The sequence below is a fragment of the Camponotus floridanus genome, unplaced genomic scaffold (genome assembly GCF_003227725.1).
Source record: "Camponotus floridanus strain SB8 unplaced genomic scaffold, Cflo_v7.5 scaffold152, whole genome shotgun sequence".
NCBI classification, from domain to species: Eukaryota; Metazoa; Arthropoda; class Insecta; order Hymenoptera; family Formicidae; genus Camponotus; species Camponotus floridanus.
In genome coordinates this window covers 531,145-558,789 of record NW_020229273.1, presented here as the reverse complement: position 1 = coordinate 558,789, position 27,645 = coordinate 531,145, and the positions used below count along the sequence as shown (strand labels likewise).

The following is a 27,645-nucleotide window of genomic DNA, read 5'->3' as shown; positions in this document are numbered from 1 at the left end:
GTTTCCTCTCGCCTTACTTTCCTTTTTCTCTCTCTTCTCCCTCTCCTTCAACTTCCTGCCCCCACCACAACATTCATTCTCATTCTCACCCTCTCACTCTTTCCTTCTCTTTCTCATACCATTCCTCTCCCTCACTCTCACTCCTGCACTCTCTCTCTATCTCCTCTACTCCCTTTTCTATTCCTCCTCGTCCTTGCTCCCCCTACTAGCTCCCCCTTTCCTTTCCTCTTCTATCAGCTTCATCCATCTTTCCCCTTCTCCCTCCTCTCCCAGCACCCGTCTCACCGCTTCCTGCCAACTTTCCTCCTTATCTGTCCATTTCCTACATCTCTCCCAAATATGTTCCCATGATTCGACCTCACCTCCACATAGTCTACACATTTTCTTACTATCCTCCTCCCAATATTTTCTTTCCTCCACTTCATTCCCCAGTCTAAACCTTGCTACCCTCGACCATCTTTCCTCTCTCCATCCCTTCTTTAAATACTCTGGTAACCCTTTCTGCTTCTCCTTTATTTCTCTGTACCATTTATTATATCTCGATTTACCTATCTCCTCCCATCTTATCTCTCTTTGTCTTTCTCTCTCCTCTCTCTCCCATTCCCCTACCCATTCTTCACCCTCTTCCACCTTTCTTATCTTTTCTTCTATTCCTTCTCTACCTACCCCTATCCCTTCAAAAAACATTCTTCTCTCTTTTTCCCATCCCGATTCCTCCCTTCCCTTCATGCTTCTCTCCTTCATCTCCTCCCAACATTTCCGCGCTATCATACTGCCCCTTCCTTTCATCAATCTCCTTTCATACCCCCATGCCCTTCTTCCCGCCCTCACTTTTAATTTCACTCTCTGTAGTTCCTCCCTTATAAGGTACCATGGCGTCCCACTCTCGACCCCCAGTACCCACCTCAAATATCTCTCTTCCAATTTCTCATGCTCTTCTCTCTCTTTCCATCCCCATATCTCTACCCCATATTCCATTACCGACCACACTAATCTGTCAAACAACCAAAGTCTCTTCCCCCAGTCTTTACCAAACCTCCTTTTGCCTATTCCCCATACCTGCCCCATTATAGCTGCTGCCTTCTTCCTTCTGTCTCTAACTTGCGCCTCCTGTCCCCCATTCTTCTGTAACACATATCCTAGATATTTAATTTCTTTCACTTCCTCTATCCTCCTTCCCTTCCACCTCCACTCTACTTTCCTCTCCCTACCTCCTCCTCTTTTAAACCTTACTATCTTAGTTTTCTCAGGATTTAACTCTAGCCTTTTCATTTCCAAGTATCCCTCCAGCCTATCCAACAAACTTCTCATTTCCTCCTCATTTTCCGCCATCAGCACCATGTCATCCGCATACGATAACGTATACACCCTGTCCCCTCCTAACCGTATTCCTCCCCATTTAACCTTTCCCATCCTTTCCTCTATATCCGCCAGAAGTACATTGAATAATGTTGGACTAATCGGACATCCCTGCCTCACTCCTCTCGCTGTCCAGAAGCAATCTCCTATCTCTCCCCCCACCCTCACTCTGCTCTTCGTCTCTCTCAACAACTGCTCCACCCTCTTCGTTATTCCCTCCCTTACGCCTCTTTCCCTCAACGCCTCTATCAACACTTCTCTATCTACTGAGTCAAATGCCGCCTTTAAGTCAACAAATAACCCTACCATTTTCCCTCCTTTCCTTCCTAATTGTCTATTTATCAGGTAATTTATAACATATATGTTGTCTATTGTTCCCATTCCTTTCCTAAATCCTGTTTGGTTCTGTGGTATTATCCCTTTCCTTTCTATTTCTACTTTTAATCTCTCTGCTAAGACCATAACATACACTTTGTATAAAGTCGGGAGCAACGTGATCCCTCTATATTCCTCCACTTTTTCTCCTTCCCCTTTTTTTACCAGTGGCACTATGATCCCTTCCCTCCACTCCTCTGGCCATCCTTCTCCCTTCCATACTTTATTGCAGAATTCCCATATCCATCCCTCTAACTCCTCCCCTCCGAATTTCCAGACTTCACCCGGTATCCCATCTATACCGCTCGCTTTTCCTTCCTTTAGCCTTCTTATCGCCTTCCTCACTTCCTCTCTCCCTATCTCTCTTTCCTCCTCCCTTTCCTCCCTACCTCCCTCTACTCCCTTGACTACCCTTCTTTCCACCCCACCCAACAACCTCATAAAATGTTCCCTCCATTGCCCCATTTCTATGCTCTCGTTTACCCTTCGTTTTCCTCTCCTCTCCCTATTTACAATCTCCCACACATCTTTTTCCCTTCTAGCTGACATTACTTTCCTCTCCCATTTCTCATTTTCTTCCTTCCTCTTTTCCTCACATAGAGTTCTATACCGTTTCCTGCCCCTTTTGTATTCCTCCTCCTGGACCTTATTCCTCCTCCAGTCCCTCAGCAACCTTCTTGCTCTCTTTTTCTCCTCTCTACACTCTTCGTCCCATCATCCTTTTTGACGCCTCCCCTTCATCTCTTCCTCCCTCCCTTCCTCCACCTCCCTCAAAGCCCTTTTCACCTTTCTTCCCATCTCTCCCCATTGCTCCTCCAAGTTCCCCGACCTCAACTCTTCTAACTCGCCTATCTTCTGTATAAAATCATTCCTTCCTTCCTTATCCCATATACCCCTCCATTCTTTTTTCCTTATCTTTTCCTTATTTTCTCTTTCTCTTCTCCCTCTTATCTGTATCTCTATCGGGTGATGATCCGAATCAATCCTGTCCCCCACTCTCAAATTATCTATTTCCCGCCTAGTTTCTTCCCCCCCCATTACATAATCTATCGTCGTATTTCCCTTCCCCCCCGTAAAGGTGTATTCCCCGTTTTCATCTCCTTTCGTACAACCATTGAATACCCCCCATCCATTTTCCTCCATCCACTCTACCAGTCTCTTACCCTCCGCATTTATTATTTCATCCTTCGCGTTTCTTTCTCTTCTCCCCCCGTTTTCCTCCTCCACTCCCCCACCTTCCCTTCCTATCCTTGCGTTAAAATCTCCTCCTACCAGCAACTTCCCAACCTCTCTTCTATCATTATACCTCTCTACCTTCCTCGTCATCTCCTCTATTCCGTTATCCACATACACCCCTATTATTCTCCATTTCTCATTCCTGTGCCTAATCTCCCCCACAACCACCCCCTCTGTTTCCACTCTAATCTCCCCTCCTTCTGCCAGACCCTTTTTAACGCCCATAATTAACCCTCCCTTGGCTCTCCCTCTTTTTCCTTCTTTCCTTGCCCATTGCACCCCCCATTTGTAACCCTTTGGTAATCTAGCCCTCATCCTCTCCCACTCCTTTTCCTCTAACCACGTCTCTATCAAGATCAAGACCTCCCACCTTCCTAGTTTTTCCCAAAATTCCTTATCTTTATTCTTCAACCCAGCTACATTCCAAAAGGCCACAGTCCATGCCTCTTTCTCTCTCTCTTTCTTCCTATTTATCTCCTTATTATCTCCCCTGCTCTTACTCCTTCTCTTTTTATTTTCTTTATTATTCTTTCCTCTCTCTACACTATTTTCCCTCTATATTTTTTTCTTTTCTCCTTCGTCTTCTTCTCTAATTGCTCCTCTCCCGTCTACTAACACCTCCTCTTCTTCATCCCACCTCCACCATTTCTCTTCTATCCTTATTTTTCCATATCCTATCCATACTTTCCTACCTCTTCTCATCTCTTTCCCTGCTATCTCCTCTAACCTCCATCTCATCTTCCTCTCTTTCCATGTCCAGTCCTCTATGATCCTCTCCTTCCTACCCCTCAGTTTATTCTTTCTGCCCATTATCTCCATTCTCTGTTCCTCATCCTTCAGTCTCACCCATATTGTCTCGTTTGCTCCTTCACCCCTTCCTAATTTCCTCACCTCCTCTATCGTTGCCTTAACCCCTATTCTATCGAATACTTTCTCCACCGCCTCTCTCCCCCCTCCCTCACTCACCTCCATCCCTCTTATTATCAGATTTTTCTTCCTATCCTTCCTCTCTTTCATTTCTATCTGTTTCTCCAACTCCTTCACTCTCATCTCTACTTCCGTTTTTCCCTTTACATTTCCCTCTCTTCCCCCCTCCTTTCTATCCACTCCCTTTTCCCTCTCTAGTTCGATTATTCGCTTCTCCAGTCCCTTACTATGTTCTGTCCATCTGTCTACCTCATTCCTCCATTTTTTGTCCTGTTCTCTTAACTCCTTTCTTATTTCTTCCATAATTCTTCCCTGTTCTCCTATTTGCTCCATTACTTTCCTCATCGTCCCTTCCATCATCGTCCTCATCTCCTCTTTCCATTCTCCCATTGCTTTCTCTAACCCCCCTCCCTCCAACTCCCTTTTTTCTGCTCCGCTACTACTCCCCCCTTCCCTTATATTTCCTTTCCTACCTGCCACCGGTGATCTCGGCGTTTTCTTACTCTTAATCGCTATATCTATCTGCTTTCCTTCCTCCCCCTCCTCCTCTCTCTTTCTCTTTTTCACCCAGTCTTCGATACTCCCTACGCTCTCAGCCTCACTTGCACTCGCGCTCCTAAATCTTTCCAAACCCCCCACACTCTTCCTTCCTTCCATTCTACCTTATCTTTATTTATTTGTTTATTTATTTATTTATTTATTTATTTATTAGTTACTAATTGTAAATATACTTCGATCTCTACTCCCCTGACCAATCACGATCTCCTATCTCTCCACCTAGGTCCCTAGACTCAACTCTCGACTCTCGACTCTCGATTCTCGATTCTCGATTCTCACTCCCGCTTCGATTCTCGACTCTAATACCTACACGTTCGCACCTCTACTCCTTCCCTACTCTATGCTCTGCGTCCAACCGTCAAAGCACTATTTTCAATACCTCCTCTACTCCTCCACCTTCGCACCCTCCTCTTTCCCTCACTCCCCCGCACTCTGCGACCTCTCTCACTCTCACCCCACACTCCTCTCGCACTCTCCTCTCTCCTTACTCACACAATCTTTATTATCTCCTTCCCACTTTCTACCCACGTCTATACTCTACTGCGCCAGAAACGGAAGCCATATTGTATATATATATAATATTATATAATTTACTGATATATAAAGAATAGACATTTTAAATAAAAATGAGCTAAATGATTATATGTTCCATCATTAAAAATCAAAATTATTATACAAGATTTAATTTTATATATATACAGGGTGGGCCATTTTAAGTGATCCACTCAAATATTTCGGAAAATAATAAAAATCAAAAAAAAATGTTTCAGATAAAAGTTGTATGGTTTGAAGGGGGCCATCAGATAGTGGCAATGATTTGACCTTGGAGAGTCATTTGAAGATGATGTAAAGGTAACCTTCAATTTCTTAAATGGAACTCCCTATTTTTTATTACATATTCGTGTAGCTTATCTCGAGAGCTTTCCAAAACACTATAATAAAGTACTTCTTCATTGAGTACTTTTCGAGTTATGAGGCTTGAAATCATTTCTTAATTTTGTATAAACCGTAAAATATCTAGTAAAATATTCATTTTTCGATTATCTTGCCTTAATACTTTTATGTACAAAATAATGAGAGAAATCAATTGGTGTAAAAAAAACACATGGTTGTTCCAAAGAAAAAATATGTAATTATTAATTGCAAATTACATATTTTTTCTTAAAAATAACTATGTGTTTTCTTTACACCAATTGATTCCTCTCATTATTTTGTACATAAAAGTATTAAAGCAAGATAATCGAAAAATGAATATTTTACTAGATATTTTACGGTTTATACAAAATTAAGAAATGATTTCAAGCCTCATAACTCGAAAAGTAATCAATGAAGAAATACTTTATTATAGTGTTTTGGAAAGCTCTCGAGATAAGCTACACGAATATGTAATAAAAAATATGGAGTTCCATTTAAGAAATTGAAGGTTACCTTTACGTCATCTTCAAATGACTCTCCAAGGTCAAATCATTGCCACTATCTGATGGCCCCCTTCAAGCCATACAACTTTTATCTGAAACATTTTTTTGATTTTTCATTATTTTCCGAAATATTTGAGTGGATCACTTAAAATGGCCCACCCTGTATATACAGGGTGTTTCATTTTAATCCGACCACCTAAATTTCTCGGAATCTAAGCAAGATCGAGAAAAATGTTTTAGACAAAAGTTGTATGGTTTCAAGGGGGACATAAGATGGTGTAATTAGTTTGATCTTGAAGAGCCACCTGAAGGACACGCGAAGGTCAGCTCCAATTTTTTAAATGGGACACCCTATATGCTTTTGCATATTCTTGTAGCTCATCTCAAGAGCTTTCCAAAACACTATAATTAAGTTAGTTTTCATTAAGTACTTTCCAAGTTATGAGGCTTGAAATCATTTTTTAATTTTACATAAACCGTAAAATATCATGTAAAATATTCATTTTTCGATTATTTTACCTTAATACTTTTATGTATAAAATAATGAGAAGAATCAATTGGTGTAAAGAAAACTCATAGTTGTTTCGAACAAAAAAATGTAATTGTCAGTTGCAAGTTACATTTTTTTGTTCGAAACAATTATGTGTTTTCTTTACACCAATTGATTCTTCTCATTATTTTGTACATAAAAGTATTAAGGTAAAATAATCGAAAAATGAATATTTTACAAGATATTTTACGGTTTATGTAAAATTAAAAAATGATTTCAAGCCTCATAACTTGGAAAGTACTTAATGAAAACTAACTTAATTATAGTGTTTTGGAAAGCTCTTGAGATGAGCTACAAGAATATGCAAAAGCATATAGGGTGTCCCATTTAAAAAGTTGGAGCTGACCTTCGCGTGTCCTTCAGGTGGCTCTTCCAGATCAAACTAATTACACCATCTTATGTCCCCCTTGAAACCGTACAACTTTTGTCCAAAACATTTTTCTCTATCTTGCTTAGGTTCCGAGAAATTTAGGTGGTCGGATTAAAATGAAACACCCTGTATATATAGAATGTATACTGATAGTTTACTGATATATAAAGAATAGACATTTTAAATAAATATAAATTAAATGACTATGTTCAATTGTTAAAAATCTAAATTATTATACAAATTTTAATTATATTGATATATTTTTTTTTAATTGTAAGATTTATACATTACATATATATTTGAATTATTATTTAATTTATAGTTTAATCTCCTAAATTAAGCATTATAATTTAACAATCTCTGATTTTTAATTAAAAACAATATTGTAATGTGTAGCGTTCAATCTTATAAAGAAACTCAAAATAAGACTTATTTATGTTAGAAATATATAGATATGTATAGAAGGAGCATAAGTCAAATAAATGAATAAGAAAGAATGGTTCACTAATATATACAGTACACCTGCTTATACAATCAGGTTATCATTAGAACGATAAAGATATCGCGATAAAGCAGACAAAAGCATGAGCAATTTACAAAGAGTGATTTTTTTTCAAACATGCTTACTTTTGCTATTCTTTTTTAATAAAAAGAAACAAGAAATTTTATAATAAAATTTCGTCCAATTCTAACGAAAACACAATCCCATTTAGGTAGGTTTTCGATTTCATAAAATCGAATGCAATTATAAGGTAGATCGAACTTTATAAATTCAACATTGGTATCGATATGTAACGTATATACATAATGTAATATATGAACTTACCTTTGGTATTGCGCGTCGACCAGCGCAAAGAGCGCCACAGCCACCACGAAAAAGCGAAACATATTTTCGGATTTTCTGGCAAATTTCTTTCTGTACGTTGTGATTCGATACACAAAAAATAAATTGAACTCAACTACTAGAGCTCTCGTTTATCGACATGCGGTTATATATACGATCGCGCGCATTCGAAACATCCGGGTTTCCATCGATCAATCAAATTTGATAAACATTTTGTTTAATATTTTTTCTTTAGATAGCACAAATTGTATTAAAATAAATTATTAAATGTGTGCGTGATTAATGAAGAAGAGATTAGCGTTTCGGAAAAATTGATTATTATGTTAACTAGTCATGCAACAATGAACTTAACAAATGACACTTTGCTCGCAAAAATTAGCATTCTAATTAACAGTAAGCTCATATCAGCTGCTTTCACAATAAAGTATTACGTTGTTGTAAACTAAGACATAATTATGTACAAATTATTTCAAAAGTTCATATTAATAACATGCGAATTTTGGTTGGTAATTAAAAAAATTGATTTTTTTTCTATCGAAAACTAAACAAATAATTATAAAATTAATGACAAAGTATATAATACGATGTGAAAAGAAAGACAAGAAAAAAACGACAAGAAAAGATTTTGTATATACTTTGATGAATGTTTGTTTCGACTTGAGATACGGCTGAGCAACGTACTTTTGAAATATTTTAATTATTCTACATTTTCGGTTTTATTTATTCAAGTAAAAATTGTACACTCACTTCTTTTTTGGTCATTTTTTTCTATATATTCGTATGTTTCTTATGTATATGTATATATAAAACTTTTATAATTTTTATACATTTTATGTATTTATACTATATGAAATATAAAATATTTAAATATCTTAATGTCGCTAGTCAAATAATCATAGGATCATTGAAAAAAGTGTAGTCGACCAAACTAGCCAGAAAATTTATTAATACAACGTTTCGATCATATGGTTGTGGTTTTTATCAAGTATATGTACGATGTAATAAAAATCAGAAGACAGGCATAGACGATAACCTTATAAATTGCACAAATCACATTGACAAAAAACGTTATTTATCTAGATTTGAATTTCAGAGAAATTGATGCGTCCGTGAGAGACTTCGTCAAGAAACTGACGGAATCTCTCACGGACGCATCAATTTCTCTCAAATTCTCTTGTTTCTTGACGAAATCTCTCACGGGCGCATCAATTTCTCTCAAATTCAAATCTGGTTAAATAACGTTTTTTAAAATCTTTATTATTTTAAAACTTAAAGAAGTCATGAAATTACATCGAATCATTAAAACTATAATTATATTAGTAAAAATATATATCATAAATTACTTGTTGTTTAATGAATTTTTGTAGGTTTTTGTAGGTTTTCAAAAGAAATTAAAGATGTGTGTGCGCATTCTTCGAATACGTTTAAGTATCTTGTAATCGTTAAGTTTGTTATAAATAATTGTTGAACGTTATGTTATTTGTATAAGAATAATATTTAATATCAATTTCGAATCCAAGATTGTATAAAACTCATGAAATATACCACCTAATGTCCGTAACTGCACATTATGTACATTTTTATTATGTAAGATGTATATTTTAAAAAAGTGCTAAAGAAAGTTTTATTTCGCCAAAGCAAATTCCACTCGGTCATTCTCAAATTCAGTGTAGTAATGACCAATAAAAAATAATTTTTTTTTAAAATAATATAATTTTATAATATTTGGAAGCGCGATAATATATAATGTTTTATCTTGTTTGTTATACTCTATTGTAATAAAAGCGTTACTTTGTTATATAATAGATCAGGAAATTTACGACGGAAATAGTTCTAAGCAAGTTCAAATGTTTTATTGAAGAGAACTTGATATTCAGTCGGATAAGTACAGAACAAATATATGTAATGTACGATACAGAGAAGTAATCTCATATATACATATGATCATCCATAAAATTGATAATAATTTATAAATGAAACATTTACTCAATAAATTTGCAAATGTTTTATCATTTTGATATGTTTGCTGCGATTATATTGTATTACTTTTTAATATAAAAAACTTTTAATTAATTCATTGTATCTATGTAAAACTTTTATTTCTTTTATATATATGTATATATACATTATATATACTAAATATGTATCATATGTATAACGCTTCATTATATAATATAATACTATTTACAAGTTTTCTTAACAGAACATGTTTAATTTACAAAAGTAAATTTTTTATCAATTAAGAGATGAAATAATTTCTGATTTATAAATATATTGGTTGTAAATTTTTTAACACAATCTTTTTTTAAAGAGAGAGATGTGACGAAAATTTTGCCTTACTGTTAATATAATTGTATTTTAATTGATTGCGATACAATGTTCGAAATATGATTATTTCAAAATTTAGAGAAACAAATATTGTGAAGTTTAAATAAAAATAATTTGAATAGATTTAGTGATTTTTAAGAGTATACAATGAGCGGAGATATATTGTAAATTATTTCGTTTATAATGAATACTTGCAACTTTTTAAAGAAAAACCATGTATAAATGGCAAAATTCAAATTTAAATAATGTTATATTGTTTTATTTGTCATACAATATTATTATCATATTAGAAACTGTTATATAATAATTATTATAAATTATTATTAACATCATTATTATGAATTAAAGTATAAAAGCTTAATAAATAAAATATTATTATATTGTGTAGACGAAAAGATTATTTTATTTTAGCATATTTATTTATATTTGGACATTACAATAGATACATACATACATATACATATACATATATATATTGTGTATATATATATATATATATATATATATCAAATTATTCATGGAAGGTATATATGTGTTAATATGAAGATGAGGCCGCGATGCAGGGACAATATACAGGGAGTGGAATGAGATTAAATATGCCGAGATTCCGTAATCGTTGCTTTATTAGTAAACGGCACGATGTGAGCGTGTCCACGGTACAAGACAAGACTAAAGTGGTAGAGAAACATGTGTGACCAAAGGGACATGTGTAACGAAAAGACATGTGTGCGAAGGGGTATGCGTAAGGTCTTTTGTTCCAAGTCCTTCGGATGTCGTCACGGGAATCGCCTCATAAGACGATACTTCGAACACTTCCCCTCGATGAGCGTGCGATATCCTACCAAAGAAAAAAAAAACGTAATCAAATGCGTTTAAGACCTAAAAGATCGAGACACTTCTCGTGCTTCAGTCTAGCGAGACCCTTGGTGAGAACATCAGCCGCCATTAGTTCCGCCGTAGGGGTGTAATCTATTTCCAGAGCTCCACTTTGCAATACTTCACGTACATAGTGATGACGAACATCGATATGTTTTGTTCTGGCGTGAAATACCGGATTTTCAGTCAATTTCCGAGCTCCATTATTGTCATTGAAGATCTTTAACTTTGTCGGCAGTTCAAAACCAAGATCGTCAATGAACCTTCGAAGATATACTGCTTCCTTCACGGTGTCTGAAATGGCCATGTACTCGGCCTCAGTCGACGAAAGAGCTGTGGTCCTCTGCTTCCTGGATTCCCAAGATACGGGACATCCGTTCAATAAGAACGCGTAACCTGTGTAGGAACGTCGATCGTCTAAATTGTTGGCCCAATCAGCGTCCGTGTAACCTGAGAGATGCTCCTTGGTTCTTCTGAAGGATAGACCAACATTCGAAGTTCCTCTCAAATAACGCAATACGCGTTTCGCTGCTTTCCAATGCGTTTCGTCGAAACAGTTGTTGAACTGGCTGAGATGACTCACTGCAAAAGCGATATCGGGTCTAGTACAGGTAGCTAAGTACGTTAACATACCGATTAGTTCTCGAAATGGTAGGTGTGTCGCAGGGCAGTTCTCGCTTTTCTTCAGTTTGATACTGTTGTCTAGCGGGGTAGCTACGGGCTTGGAGTCCTCCATTCCGAATCGATTTAGAATATCTTTAATGTATCCTCTCTGGATCATCGTAACGTTGTCTTTGCTTCGAGAAAACTCGATGCCTAGACAGTATTTTAATTCTCCTAGATCCTTGACCTGAAATTTGCTAGAAAGATATTTAGTAAATTTGGCAACTTTGGATGGATCTCGAGAAGCCACCAGGATGTCGTCGACATACGCGGCGACGATAATTATGTCTTCGTCCTTTCCAGCGAAAAATACGCAGGGGTCGGCTGAAGATTGCTTTAATCCAAAATTTTTAATCTCCTGAGACAATTTTACATGCCAGCGACGACCGGCTTGTCGGAGTCCATAGAGAGCCTTTCTTAATAAGCAAACCTTATCTCCATTCTTTAACTTGCATAGCATGTTTTTAGCCTTTTCGACGATTCTTTTGTCTTTCTCGGAGGCAATTATTCTCTCTAGAATCTGAACAGAAAATTTTGGAACTTCCATGTAAATCTTTTCTTCAAGTTCCCCATATAGATATGCCGTCGTGATGTCCAGCTGGTGTATCTTCAAGTTGTATTGAACCGCCAGAGCAGATATGATGCGAATTGAACTGATACGTGCGACCGGTGCAAAAGTCTCATTGAAGTCTATGCCGGGGCGTTGTGAAAAACCACGAGCAACTATACGAGCCTTTCTTCGTTCTAGAGATCCGTCTTGATTCATCTTATTACGCAATACGATGCGGCTGCCGATAACCTCGCGCTCTTTGGGGCGATCCACTAGCGTCCAGGTATCATTTCTGATGATAGCTTTCATTTCTACAGCCATCGCGTCGATCCACTCAGCCGCTTCAGGCCCTTTCAAGCATTCGCTGATTGATACTTCAGCGAGATACGAGAACTCGAAATCCTCTGTTTCGTTGGTCGCTGCGAATTCTGTCTCGTCAGCATCGTCTGCTTCATCGGTCATAGTGAGTTCTGTTTCTTCAGCATAGTTGCCTGTAACTTGATACTATTTCTTGGGTCTTCCCCTGAATCCGGTCATCACTCTTCGAGATCTTCCACGTCCTCTTCTTGCTTCAATCCGTAAGTCGGGAGCTTGAACCTCCCGGTCTTCAACCGAATGGTCGCCCTCGATCGTGTCATCAACGTCGTCTTCCCGGTCTTCATTTCTTTCACTTACTATTGGAAACTCGACTTCTGTTCGATCGTTGGTGAGTTCTTTGTCAAGATAGCGTTCGTTGCCTTTTTGGCTCGATGATTCCGGCACTTCCATGAATTCTACGTCTCTCGTAATGTCTATTCGGTGTTCGTCCGGAATCCATATCCTATATGCCTTAGAGTTCTCAGCGTATCCGACGAAGATCCCCTTTTTGGATCGTGACTGGAATTTTTCCTTGTTCGGATTTCTATCCAGGAAATACACTGAGCAGCCAAAATCTTGAAAGTATCCGACGCTCGGCGTGTCGCCTGTTTTTCGTGCGGGGTTTTTCCGCCGAGACTACTAGTCGGGCATCTGTTGCGTATGTAATTTGCCGTATTAATGGCCTCTCCCCAGAATGATGGTGAGAGATTCGATTGAATCAGCAGACATCGGGCCATTTCAACGAGGGTCCTATTCTTCCTCTCTGCAACTCCATTCTGTTCCGGAGTGTGTGTCACCGTCAGTCTGCGTCTGATTCCTTCTCTCTTTAGAAAATCGTCGAACTCCCGATTGACGTATTCCTTGCCATTGTCCGATTGCAAGCACTTGATCCTGCGTCCGGTCTGATTTTCGACTAATGCCTTGAATTCCTTGAAGGCGTTAAATACTTCGCTTTTGCTTTTGAGCATTCGAACCACACACCATCGCGAATGATCATCAATAAAAGTCACAAAATATCTTGACTTTCCGATCGATTCAGGCTTCATGGGGTCGCATACATCTGAATGTATTAATTCCAAGAGTTCAGTCTTTCTGTTTGATTTCCTTGGGAATGTAGTCTTCGTCATCTTACCGCGAATACATATTTCACATTTGAAATCGCGTTCGGCGTCTACGATTTTCATACCGCGTATGATTCCTTCGTGATTGCACGTTAAAAGATCTCCTATATTAAGATGACCCATCTTGCGGTGCCATATTTCCGTCGACGATTCAGTGAAGGTTCGATCGAATTTATTTACACCCGCAGCCCGGCAATCATGTCTACCTTCCTGTAGATAATACAGTCCGTCGATACGATTAGCCGCGAGTCTTGTGACTCCGTCACGATCGATAATCCTTGCCGATTTCTTTTCAAAGATAACTTTGAATCCTCCGTCGGTAATCTTGCTTACCGACAATAGATTTGTGCGCAGATCGGGCACGTGTAGGGTATTTCTCAAATTAACATGTTTAGAATTACCATCGACTTCCGCTTCGAGACGTACAGTTCCTTTTCCGGTTATCATCGTTGACGAATTATTTGCAAGATTTAACTTGTTATCCTTGATCTTTGCAAGATGCGTAAATATATCCGAATCGCTACATAAATGAGAGGTACATCCGCTATCTAAACACCATGGTTTGTCTTGGATAGCTTCCTTCGCCTGGAACACTTCCGCTTCATCCAGGATCTTCATTGGTGCACATGCGAAGACACACACGTCGTCAGCCATCTTTCCTTTTTCGGAGCTCCCTTTAGACGCTTTATCTGTCTCTATTTTCGAATAACAATCGGATGTCTTGTGTCCGATTTTTCCACATCGATGACATTTAAATTTGAAAGGTTTCTTCTGCGATGTATTTTCCTTTTTGCTTTTCATACTCCTATTTTTATCGAAGCGTCTGGCGATCATGGCGCCCTGGGACGAAGCACGTGCGTCGTTCTTCCTGGCGTCGTGTTCTTCTATGATCTTGATGCGAAGCGTTTCCGGTGCGGGCAATTCGTCGCGCGATTCGATAGCACATCTAAAGTTTTCGAAATTCTGTGGAAGACTATACAGTAACATCACTGTTAACAAATCGGGATTGATATTCACTTCCATGTCACTGAGCTTGTCCACTGTATCGAAAAACTTGCACAAATATTCGCGAACGTCTTCGTCGTCTCCCATTCGCTGTACCGTTAACTGCTTTAACAGTGTGGCTTTTTTGGCAGGACCTTTGGATTGATAAATTGACGAAAGCTTATTCCACACTTCTCTCGATGTACCGCAGCCTTTCATCTGTTTTAATTCAGTCGGGCTTATTGAAAGAATTATGTCGGACTTGGCCTTCTGATCTGCCGTTTCCCATTTTCTCACTTCTATAGCAGACTCCTGGCTCCCGGCGATAAGTTCCGGTTTGACTGTATTTCCGTTCACATAATTCCACGCATCGTTTTTGATGAGAAGCGCCTCCATTTGGATTTTCCACGTGTCGAAATTTTCTTTGTTAAGCAACTCGATCCTTGCGGACGATGACGCCATGTTTCCTCTTTGTCTGGCGTCTACTGCCTGTTAATTAATTTGTCCCTTGATTGCGATAAAGCCTGGGCCCATAACCTGTTAATATGAAGATGAGGCCGCGATGCAGGGACAATATACAGGGAGTGGAATGAGATTAAATATGCCGAGATTCCGTAATCGTTGCTTTATTAGTAAACGGCACGATGTGAGCGTGTCCACGGTACAAGACAAGACTAAAGTGGTAGAGAAACATGTGTGACCAAAGGGACATGTGTAACGAAAAGACATGTGTGCGAAGGGGTATGCGTAAGGTCTTTTGTTCCAAGTCCTTCGGATGTCGCCATGGGAATCGCCTCATAAGACGATACTTCGAACAATATGTTTTAATTTTTGAATGTATCACAAATATCCTTTTTAACAGAGAGTACACCGCAGGAATATAATTAAAAATTATCAAATAAGCAATCAAAAGTAATTTTAATTATTTGCGAGGTCATTTATATATATATAGCAAATTAGTCGTTTTCAAAACGATCAGCTTTTATTTCGAATGAGCGAATCCCACTCGATTATTTCCCATATCATACTCGCTATAAAAAGGACGCAAAAATACATCACCAAGAATCCATGCCGGACCTGACGCCTCAGATGATTCAGATGAATCAGATCCGCTTGATTGAAAGCCGCTGTAACATATCTGCTGGTCATACTCTACATCCTGTAAAAAGTTAAACACAATGTGAAAATCTTATATTCTCATATAATTTAAATGGAAATTACCGATCCATAATACTCACTCGAAGAATATAATCGTGAGGGAAAAGATAGTGTGGCACACCACTCAGAACGAAACTAATTGCAGGCATTTCGTCAACACTATCACAATTCACCTTTGAACAAAAGATAATATTAAATTATTAGTTAATAATTTAACAAATATATACATATATATTGTATGTATATATGTATATATATATATGTAACAATTTGTTCTCAGTGTTTTATTTTATGATTTTTGTACTGGAAGGCTATACCAATGTGAAAAATTGTTACTTACAAATCCATTCTCGTCAGCTTCAATTAATTCGTTCATAAGAGCAATGTGATTATCTGGTCCAACTAATAAAGAAGTACCTGTGTCAGCAATAGCTTGGGTGTTTTCAGTTATCTGGTAACCACTTATCGAGACACTAGAACATAATAACGTTATAATAATTTGTTGCAACTTGATCAATCGTAATTTAGAAAATATACCTATCCATAGTAAATTGCCAGTATCCTTTCTGAGTAACAGGAACGTATGTGAAGTTACCCTCATAATGATTGGGATCAGAACCACCCAATATCAGTTCACTTTTCTCGGCTGAAGAGTCTCTATATATTTTGTATATTTTGTAAATTATAAAATATATTTTATTTAAACATTTTTACACATGCGCTGTGCGTATGGAAGGAAGATACCAACCGACTCAGATAGAAGCTAAAAATAGGTTGTTCTACTAAGTGTTGATTAACCATGTTTACGAAGACAGGCGTCACTCCATCCTCGGATATTTCGGGATAACCCATGCCCAAGATACCGTCAAACTCTGAATAAACAAACGTATCACCTGGCTGCTCGACGGCTTCTGCGAATCCTTGATCTTTAATAGGGAGGCCGGCAACCTATAATTAATAAATCGTGACGTTCAAATGTAAAAAAAATACTTGAGAAATGTTTATAAACTATGACTGTAGTTGTAACTTGAATTGTTCCATGATGACTTACATTTACTACATCAGAAGATAGGAATCCAGTTAAACTGCCAGTGCCATACTGGATAGAAAATGGAGTATTAATTGGTTTATATGTACTGGATTTGCTACTGTAATATTTATGATGGTACACTGCAAGAAATAATGTTCCAAGATAAGGATAGTTTTAAAGATAAAGAGATTTTCTTATTCATCTAAATGTTCGTTTGAATTATCCAACATAAATGCATTTATTCGCTTTTGAGTTTCTCAGAACTCGTTTGTATGATACTCGTTGAAAGAATAAAAATAATAAATTGTTTAAATAAGTCTGTTCATGTGCAAATTATAAAGTTTGGTTTTATTATATTTATACAATCAATTATTTTAATTTTTAAAATTGTATTTGTGCATTTCCTTTAGCCAAAAGATTATATTTGAAAAATATAATCGAGGAAGAGATAAAGAATTTTATAATATTTATAATATTATAACGTATTCATTTTTTGATTTGATATTATAATATATTCGAAAAAATTAAGATTTTCTTCAATATTTTTAAACAGTAATTTATATTATTAAATATAAGTGAATGTGTAAATAATGAAATATCTAATAAATATTATCAAATGAATATAAATATTAACATATACTGAATCTTAATTAATTTGCATTCATTACGTACATATTGATATTTCTTGATGAAAAATGTCGAAAAATTTATAATCATTTTTCGTTTTAAAGTAAAAAAGAAAATATAAAATAGAATTGTTCTTATTCATATTTTGTTAAATAAATATATATTCGTGATCTGCGCATTTCAGTCAATATTGTGATGTATGTTTATATAAGTACAAATTAAGTATTCTCTCTCTCTCTCTCTCTCTCTCTCTCTCTATATATATATATATATATATATATATATATATATATATATATATAACGAAATATGATTGTGGTGATCATATTTCGTCAGCCTTAAAATTCGTATATCCCGCCCACCGGAAACGGACCGCGGGCCTACAGCAAGAAAGGTTAGGCTAGAGAGACAAAGGATTTTAGATTATAGATCAATTAGACAAAGGACTAAACAAAGAGAAGTGATTGTAAAGCTATTAAGAGGCATAATTAAGAAATAGTGAAATATTAGCTGTAAATGTTGTTTCTCTTATTTGCAGGTAATGCAAATCATGTAAATAATGTAAATAAGTTAAGTTTAAGCGCAAGTTATATTAATAAACCAAAATCTCTTATTTGCAGAAACTCAGATACAGATTTATTTCCTAACATAAAACCATAAACCTTATAAAACAACATTTTTATCGCTAATTCAAGACATCAAATATGGACACATTAAAATTTACATTTATCGTAAAAGCATACGCCGAGGACCCAAAGTCAAACGTGATTGTCCTAACCTCAATAACAACACAAGACAATAAAAGTTATATCATGCCTGAACAATATCAGACGATGGATCATCATAAAGAGCTAGCATCTACTACATCTTACAGGCAAATACAAAATACCTTGAAGAAGAGAGGACAAACCCGAAATATACACATTAGATTACCAAAAGACATTTCGAAACTGTACAAAGACGAAGCAGGAAACATGATATTCAAAGATTATGTATTAGAGGAGGTATCAAATGAAAAACCAGCTACTCCACAAGAACAAGGGACAACACCATCGTTGAACCTTTCAGAAGAGATGCTAACAAGGATTCTGGAAAAGTTCGCAAAACAACAAGGCAGCGAAGATTCAGGAAGGAAAAATCTAAAAAAATTATCAGAGAAATTTATACTAAAAAAATTTACAGGTAAAAATTGTAATGCGCCTGAATGGATAAATACGTTTGAAAGTGAATGCACACGGCATCGAAAGAGACGCAGATAAAATTGAGACCGTTAGATTGTTTCTGGAAGACGCATGTATGGACTGGTATAGTGCGATGCTTGCAAGTCTAACAATAGATTCAGAATGGTCACAATGGAAACAAAAATTTTGTGAAACCTATACGGATAAAGGATGGCTCTCAGTTACCAATGCAATATTGTATAAATATACAGCTGGTTTACTGTTAGACTATGCGGTCCGGAAACGATATCTTCTAATACAAACCGACACGACGATGTCAGAAACTACAATGATTAATCTCATTGTGGTAGGATTACCCAACTTTGTAAGAAATAGAATAGATAGAGAGAAATTAAAAACCGTCGAAAATTTGTTTAACGAGATTGGAGGCCTCGAATATTTAGTAAAAAATACAGAAAGAAAAACAACAACCAACCAAGAAAAAAAACCGAAGGATGGCTCCATTAGTCGCAAGCCATGTGCGATTTGTGAAAAGAAAAACAAAGGAAACCGTTTTCACCCAGAAGCTCTATGCTGGTATAACAAAAAAGACAACGAACAAAAAAAGAGGGAGCAAATTAAACACGTGAATAACTCCGAATTGGAATTGGAATTAAATGAGGTCGACCAAAAAAACTAGTTGTGCCACCATTAATCAAAATAAAAATTCTGCTAAACAACACGATTGAGACTGTAGGCATCTATGACTCTGGCTCAAATGTCTCCTTGTTAAATTCAAAACTATTGGGCAAACCAAAGAAAAGAGTCAAGAATGCAAGGAGTGTTGGCTTGGCAACGATTAATGGTGTAAAAAATGTAGACGGTATAGTCACTATGAAAATAAAAATTTTTGAAATGGAAGAGAATATGGATGTCTTTGTAGTGGACAAAAAAAATTTCAAATATGATTTCTTAATTGGATTAGACTGCATAAAAAAATTTAGACTAATCCAAAACGAGAAATTGGAAATAACTCAGAAAATAACTCAGGACATCCCTGAGGACAAAACTGAAAACAAAATAAATCCACAAAATACAAGGAACACTCCAAAAAAAGAAAAAGAAATTATAAATGAATATCAAATAAATTATAATGAACATATAGATACAAAGAAATTTCAGATATCAGTTGATCACTTAGAAGTGAAACAACGAGCTGAAATTGAAAAATTGATTCATAAATATAAAACGGTTTTTGCCAAAGACAAATATGATATAGGAACGGTTAAAGATTACGAAGCCCATATAGACTTAACAACCGACAAATATTGTTGCAAAAGACCATACAGATGTTCAATAGAAGATAAGAAAGAAATAGAAAAACAGATTGCAAAATTATTGGAAGAGAATTTGATTGAGGAATCATATAGTCCTTTTGCCGCTCCAGTGACGCTGGCACTCAAGAGAGACGAAGGTAAAAGGGAAAGGCTATGCATAGATTTTCGAGAGCTGAACAAAATAGTCATTCCTCAATCGCAACCGTTTCCACTAATCGAAGATCTGATAGTTAAAACTAGAGATTGTAAACTATTTTCAACACTTGATATAAACTCGGCTTTTTGGTCAATCCCTCTAAAGATTACAGATAGACAAAAAACGGCTTTTGTGACTCAAGAGGGACATTACCAATGGACGTGCTTACCATTTGGTTTAAAAATAGCACCAGCCATTTTTCGAAGAATATTAAGCAACATAATACGAAAGCATAAGCTCGCTGAGTTTTGTGTAAATTATATTGATGACATCTTAGTTTTTTCCAGGGACTTTGCAGAACACATGAATCATTTGTCAAGACTGCTAAAAGCAATTACGGAAGAAGGCTTCAGATTAAAGTTTTCCAAATGCACTTTTGCAGCAAATTCCGTCAAATATTTAGGCCATATAATACGAAACAATTCAGTCAGCCCACTGAAAGATAACGTGATTTCTATAAAGGATTTTCCTATACCTAAAACAAGAAAAAATGTCCGACAATTTCTAGGAAAAATCAATTTTTATGGAAAATATGTGCCAAACATCTCGATTGTATTAGACCCGTTACACAATTTACTAAGAAAGGAGCAAAAGTTCATTTGGTCGGAACAATGCCAGAAGGCTTTTGATAATATAAAAATACTACTCTGTTCCCAGCCAATCTTAACAATCTTTGATCCGAAACTTCCAATATGCATCTACACGGATGCAAGTCTACAAGGCATCGGAGCGGTCTTAAAGCAAATACAATTAAACAAAGAAGAAAAACCAGTGGCATATTTTTCGAAAAAGCTAAATGAAACTCAGAAAAGGAAAAAAGCAATCTACATAGAATGTCTAGCAATAAAAGAAGCAATAAGATACTGGCAACATTGGCTTATAGGAAAAAAATTTACGGTATTCTCGGATCACAAACCCCTCGAAAAGATGAATATTAAGGCCAGAACAGATGAGGAATTAGGTGACCTAACGTACTACTTATCACAGTACAATTTCGAAATAAAGTACAGGCAACACAGGGAAACACAATTTAGAGGCAGACTGCTTAAGTCGAAACCCGGTATTGAAACCTGATGAAAACGAAGATGACATCTTGAAAACCGTTAATTTTATAAAAATAGAGGAAATTGAATACGATCAAAAGCACAACACTGAATTGCAAAATATTAAAGATACGTTGATTTTCAAACATAACATGTATTATAAAAAGGTAAAAAAAAAAAGAAAAAATCATCCTTTCAGAAGAGTTCAGCAAAAAGTTTATACGGAAAATACATTCTTCCTACTGTCATATAGGAACAAAACAAACGAAAACAAAAATCAAACCATTTTACGAAGCGAAAAACCTAAATCAGAATATAAAAAAAATTTGTGAAAGCTGCGAGACCTGCATAAAGAACAAATCGAGAGGGGGACATAAAATTGGCCTGATGTCACAGCTGGGTCCGGCTACCTATCCATATGAAATAGTTTCTATAGATACGATCGGAGGATTTGGAGGCTCTCGTTCAACAAAAAAATATTTACACCTGCTCGTTGATCACTTTACAAGATACGCCCATATCCTGACATCAAAAACTCAAAATGCGAACGATTTCATAAAATTAATACGGAATACAACAACAGACAACAAAATAGGCATGATCCTGGCAGATCAATACCCCGGCATAAATTCGAAAGAATTCAAAGATTTTCTGGATAAAGAGAACATCATACTAACATTCACTGCAGTGAACGCACCTTTTTCTAACGGACTTAACGAAAGATTGAACCAAACTCTAGTAAACAAAATAAGATGTAAAATAAATGAAAAAAAGAGAAAGTCTGCCTGGACAACAATAGCACATGAATGTGTAGAAAAATACAATAAGACTGAACATACAGTAACAGGATTTTCTCCACAATGCCTATTGGAAGGTACAAACACAGCAATAATTCCTGAAGAACTAAAACTCAAGACAACGCACAGAGATCTACTTGAAGATAGGAAAACCGCCTTAGAGAATACAAAAAAGTCTCATGAATACAATAAAAAAATATTCGATAGAAACAGGAAATATCATCAATTTAACGCAGGTGATTTAGTCTATGTAGAGAATAGCCATAGGCTAAATAGAAAAAAATTGGACGAATTAAAAATCGGACCGTATACAATTACAGAAAAGGTTTCAGATTCTATCTACAAGTTACAGACAGACCGAAGAAAGTCAGAATCGCTGTTTCACATTACAAAGTTGGTACCAGCTATATATGATGATCAAGAAAACTAACATTCCCTCAGTTTTCTTTACTTCAGGAGGGGAGATATAACGAAATATGATTGTGGTGATCATATTTCGTCAGCCTTAAAATTCGTATATCCCGCCCACCGGAAACGGGCCGCGGGCCTACAGCAAGAAAGGTTAGGCTAGAGAGACAAAGGATTTTAGATTATAGATCAATTAGACAAAGGACTAAACAAAGAGAAGTGATTGTAAAGCTATTAAGAGGCATAATTAAGAAATAGTGAAATATTAGCTGTAAATGTTGTTTCTCTTATTTGCAGGTAATGCAAATCATGTAAATAATGTAAATAAGTTAAGTTTAAGCGCAAGTTATATTAATAAACCAAAATCTCTTATTTGCAGAAACTCAGATACAGATTTATTTTCTAACATAAAACCATAAACCTTATATATATATATATATATATATATATATATATATTTTTTATATATTGTTACGTGCGCGCCCGAGTCGTCACGCCCCTGCCGTTGTCCGAACCCCATCGGCAAGAAAGATTGTTTATAAACAACGACTGTCAGCTGAGTTCGGTTCCAGCTGTCTGGCTGCGCATTTATTTACCGTTACGGTGCGTTATTTTTCTCGTACCTAAGTTTTAGTCATGAGAATTATATAAAGCTTGCAGAAGACGACAGATAAAATTAAAAATATCACTTCTATTTAATTTCTGATATAACCTCAACAGAGGAATTTCAGATATTAAATCAAACTTATAAGTTGGACATATTCGGCGAATAAACGAAAATGATCTGTTCTTTACATATTAAAGATGTAAAATAAATCATCATCTATTTAACATTTATGTTCTAATATGTATGTAAATATAAATAAAATTTTTAATTTTATATATTCTTTTATTTTAAAAAACTTATCTTATGAACATTTTATTTCTTTTTAACATTTTGTTTTATTTTTCTAACTTTAATTTTTCTATTTCTCTCTAATAATCATTTAATTTTAATTCCAAAGTTAGATATAAACTGATAAGGTTATTTAGAATAAGAAAAAATAAATAATGTGTATTTCTTTGTAAAAAATATAAATATATTTTTATAAATTTTAAACAAGCATTCTATCTATTGTAATGTACCATTAATTTGAAACCTATATATTTTAAATATATTAAATTAATGAATTTAAATATGATCAATTAACACTTTTAATATATTAAATTAAAATATATCATGTATATATAAGTTATGCAGCAGGAAACGTATAAAAAGAGCTTCATCTAATTTAGACATTTATACGTGTAAATATAACATATTAAGATTTGCAATGAATGCAATGTTATGTAATTAACTTCAAGAAGCGTTGAGAAATAATACTCAGAATGTAATTTATATGTATAATACACACACAAAAAAATATGTTTTAAATATTTTAAATAAAAGTCTATATATTCTGGAGCTAAAAATGTGTTTTAATAATATATTTTAATAATGTTGTAAAAAGATGTTTATATTAAATACTAAAGAAGAAACGTATGTGTGTCGATTCACTGTGCTATAATAACTTATAACTGCATATCAACTGTATATCAGTAACTCTATTTACTGTTTTCAGTATATTGATTCATTTTTAGAGAATGTGTGTATGAATACATTCTTTATTAATTCCGTAAAAACCAAATGTTTTACGAATAAAAAAAAAAAATGTATTTTAAACGTATTTTAAACATTTTTTAAACATTTTTTTATTAGAAAAAAAACGTCTCTTAACGTTTTCAAGAGTCGGTTATAAAACGTTTCGAAGAAACATTTGTGAAACGTTTTTGAAACGAATATGTGCTACCTGGGTAGTTTAGTTTCCTATATATGCTGCTATTTTGGTCAATTTATTTCTCCTTATTTAAATCTATAATAATATCTCACTTTAGTAATGAACATTATAATGCCGAACACCATATATGCATTGGATTAGACATTTTGATAACATTATTTCAATTCGGAGTGTATCATGATAAGGTACGTATGATAAGGCATTGTCAATTAATTGCATTTAATAAATAATTTTGATTATATGTATATTAAATACACAAATATTTAAAAAAATACTATTTTTTATTTTTACAGTTTACCACATCTGTCATGACTGTTGTAGTTATATTAATACAGTCTCAGATTGATAAAAATATATTAAATAAATTGTAAAAATAACATAATACATAAAAAATCTTAAATGGACATTGACCTAAAATAATTGATGTGTAATATAAATTCTTTTAAATATAACATAAATTTTTTTAAAACATTATACGTTACAAACAAATTGGTTATTGATTAAAATACATATTGATTAAAATAGACACTATCATTCATTATTTGATAATATTTTTCAATATATAGCATTGTATAAAGAGATAAAAAGTAAAAATGTTAAGAAAAATATTCATATTTCTTTTATGAATATGTAATGAATATAATTATATTTATCATTCTATGATAGTACATTCTAGTACATTCTATCTAAAAAGAAGATTACATCATTCATTATTCGAACTGTTTAAATATATATCGCATATAAACAGATTAAATGTTGTATCTAAACAGATCTATATTTCAATTGTAAATGCCTTAATTGAAATTACGAAGATTATAATCATATGATGAAGCTAGCACAACCAGTCCGCAAATGAAATGCAGTTCGAAATCGAAACAGTATACATGATGACTAAAAGCATTCGAACAGTTTTAAAACCGCTCTTGATAATCAGTTATGTGTCCGGTTTAAGTATTATCGAATTTCCTGTAGGTTATTCGAGAATATGGTTCAGTCTCTTGTATATGCTGCTATTTTGGTCAATTTATTTCTTCTTATTTAATTCTACAGTAATATATTACTTTAATAATGAACATTATACTATCATCTATCAAATAGGCATTGGTCTAGATATTTTAATGGCATTATTGTCAATTGTATTCGGAGTGTATTATGATAAGGTATGTATGATAAAGAATTGTTAATTATTTGTGTATTAATAATTACCAATTTTGATTGTGTGTATGACTATTTTTGATATTTAAAGTAATTACAAAAGTTTTAAATAATACTTATCCCTTTAGTAAAACAAATTGTTACAAAGATACGCAATATTCTAAGTACATGTGTTATATTAGTATTACAAATTATATATAAAAATTTCTCTTCTTGATATTTAATAATAATTTATTAATTTAATAATTTGTTGCATATAAAATATAAGAAAATGTATAAAATTAACATATACATCTTGTAATTCTTTTTTGAAAAAAATTATAGCTATTTTAGTTATATTAATAAGTTATATTAGAGTCAGATGTATTTTATTGATTATACATGAAATTATGCAACTAATTATAAATACTAATTATTATAATTATTAGTATAAGAAAATATATAAATTGACATACTTTACAATTCTTTTTCGAAAAATAGCTATTAACTACATTAAATAAGTTACATTATTAATTATATAAAATCAGCCACACATAAAATTATCAAATTAATTGTAAATATTAATTATTTGTCCACCACATTGTCTCTTTGTGACAGAAATTTAGAAATTGTTTGAAAAAGCTCGATATTGTGGATAGTATATTACGAAATGTTGGAACAATAACAGATTATCACAAGCTATACAAAGAAACAATGTGTCTCATCACAGGATGGTTCTTATTGGTTATAACAGTGACTTGTGGAGTGGCATTTTGGATAAAAAACGAGTTTAACTATGATATTTTAACATCTATGTATGCTGTCTTTGTGCGAAGTTATTGTTCGTATATTAATATGATCAATGACTTGATCATTGCAAACATTTTTGGGTTGGTATATCATTTTAAGTATATAAAAATTATCCGATCATAGACATATTATTATGTCTATAAATCTGATACATTCATGTGTAAATTCATAAAACTAAATTGTATTGCATAAAAATAAAAGCTTTTTTCAAAATTTTTTACTATATTAATATTCAAAATGATAATAAATTTGTATTTATTACCTTACTCAAGTTTCCTTTCACATTTCTAGATACATAGGATTAAAGTTTGATGAAGTTAATCACCATCTTTTGAATTTAACAACAGATAAAGAATATAAAATAAAGCGAGATTGGGAAAATTCTATTCTCCAACATAGAATTCCACAAACTTTAAGTAATAAATGGTTGATATGGATAATGATGTAAGAAAATTAACGTAATTCTATTAATTGTATTGAGCAGTAAAATTTAATATTGTGTTTGTAGACATCTTCATTCGGAATTACGTAAAATATCTCGAGAAGTAGATTCAATATTTGGAGTACAGATGACTTTCAAAATGGGATGTAATTTCTTTTGGCTAGCGTTTGATTTGCGTCTACTTTTTAATACAATACTCATTGACAATTATATTAAATTTAATAAAACACTATACGCTGTTGTAATATTATTTTTTCTTTGTCATAACATTTTGAAACTCTACTTCATTAATTATGTATGCGAAATGGTTAATATCAAGGTATTTTGCATTCATTCTCAAAACGTAATTTTTTTTCAACAATTATCTAACTATTAGATAATATGAAATTTTTACATAGGATTTTTGAATTTTAAGAATTATTCAAATTTTATTTTGCATATTCCGATTTTAGACGAATGGGACAAGAAATTTAATAAACAAAATACCATATTCTACTTATGATATCAATGCTCGAGAAAATGTAAGTTTTAATATATACAAGATTATTAACATAAATTATGATTTACTTATATATATATATATATAGTTTATACCATAATAAAAATAATAAATATCTTATATGTAGTTTACGCAAAAATGCGAGATAGTAAATAAGAAATGAAAGATATACATTAAAAATACTTTGTTATATTAATATAGATATCACAGCTTCTATATATATATATATATTACAAATAACTCAAGCGCCAGTCAGATTCTGTGAAATTGGACTTTTTCAGTATGGCTACAAATTTCTTCATGGGGTACGTTGTAAAATGTTTATTACCAGCGGAATTATTTATTACGAATGATTAAATATACAATTAAATACACAATAATTAGTTAAAAAGAGAAATTAATATTTTTTAGTTCACTTCATCAATTACGACCGTTGTAGTGTTATTAATACAGGCATGCATAAGTGAGCAAACATTTAAAAAAAATGATGATTAGTTAGATTGTAATAATACAATGTTATATAAATAATTTCAAAAAGCATTACATATAGATAGTAATACTTATAATGTAATATATAAAACTCAAAAAGCATTACATATATTCAAATTTCAAAAAGCATTACATATAGATAGTAATACTTATAATGTAATATATAAAACATTTTCTTCTAA

The 27,645-nt window shown here is 33.9% G+C and overlaps 2 protein-coding genes across 2 annotated transcripts; one reads left to right on the top strand and one right to left on the bottom strand.

Annotated features, from left to right (window-relative positions):
- Nucleotides 1-15,452: 15,452 nt before the first annotated feature.
- LOC112637320 (lysosomal aspartic protease-like) lies at nucleotides 15,453-16,875 on the bottom strand (the record flags this gene model as incomplete). Its single annotated transcript, XM_025406761.1, has 6 exons — nucleotides 15,453-15,675; nucleotides 15,755-15,847; nucleotides 16,015-16,147; nucleotides 16,212-16,331; nucleotides 16,423-16,622; nucleotides 16,726-16,875. Coding segments are annotated over 6 exons (873 nt in total), but the record flags the coding sequence as incomplete, so codon positions are not given.
- Nucleotides 16,876-21,454: 4,579 nt separating this feature from the next.
- On the top strand, nucleotides 21,455-22,294 carry LOC112637319. Its single transcript, XM_025406760.1, has one exon. The coding sequence runs from the start codon at nucleotides 21,455-21,457 to the stop codon at nucleotides 22,292-22,294; it is 840 nt and encodes a 279-aa protein (XP_025262545.1).
- Nucleotides 22,295-27,645: the final 5,351 nt, after the last annotated feature.

Excerpts from the sequence above, each read along its gene's own strand:
- LOC112637319 (XM_025406760.1), top strand. The coding sequence starts at position 21,455 with ATGTCACAGCTGGGTCCGGCTACCTATCCATATGAAATAGTTTCTATA.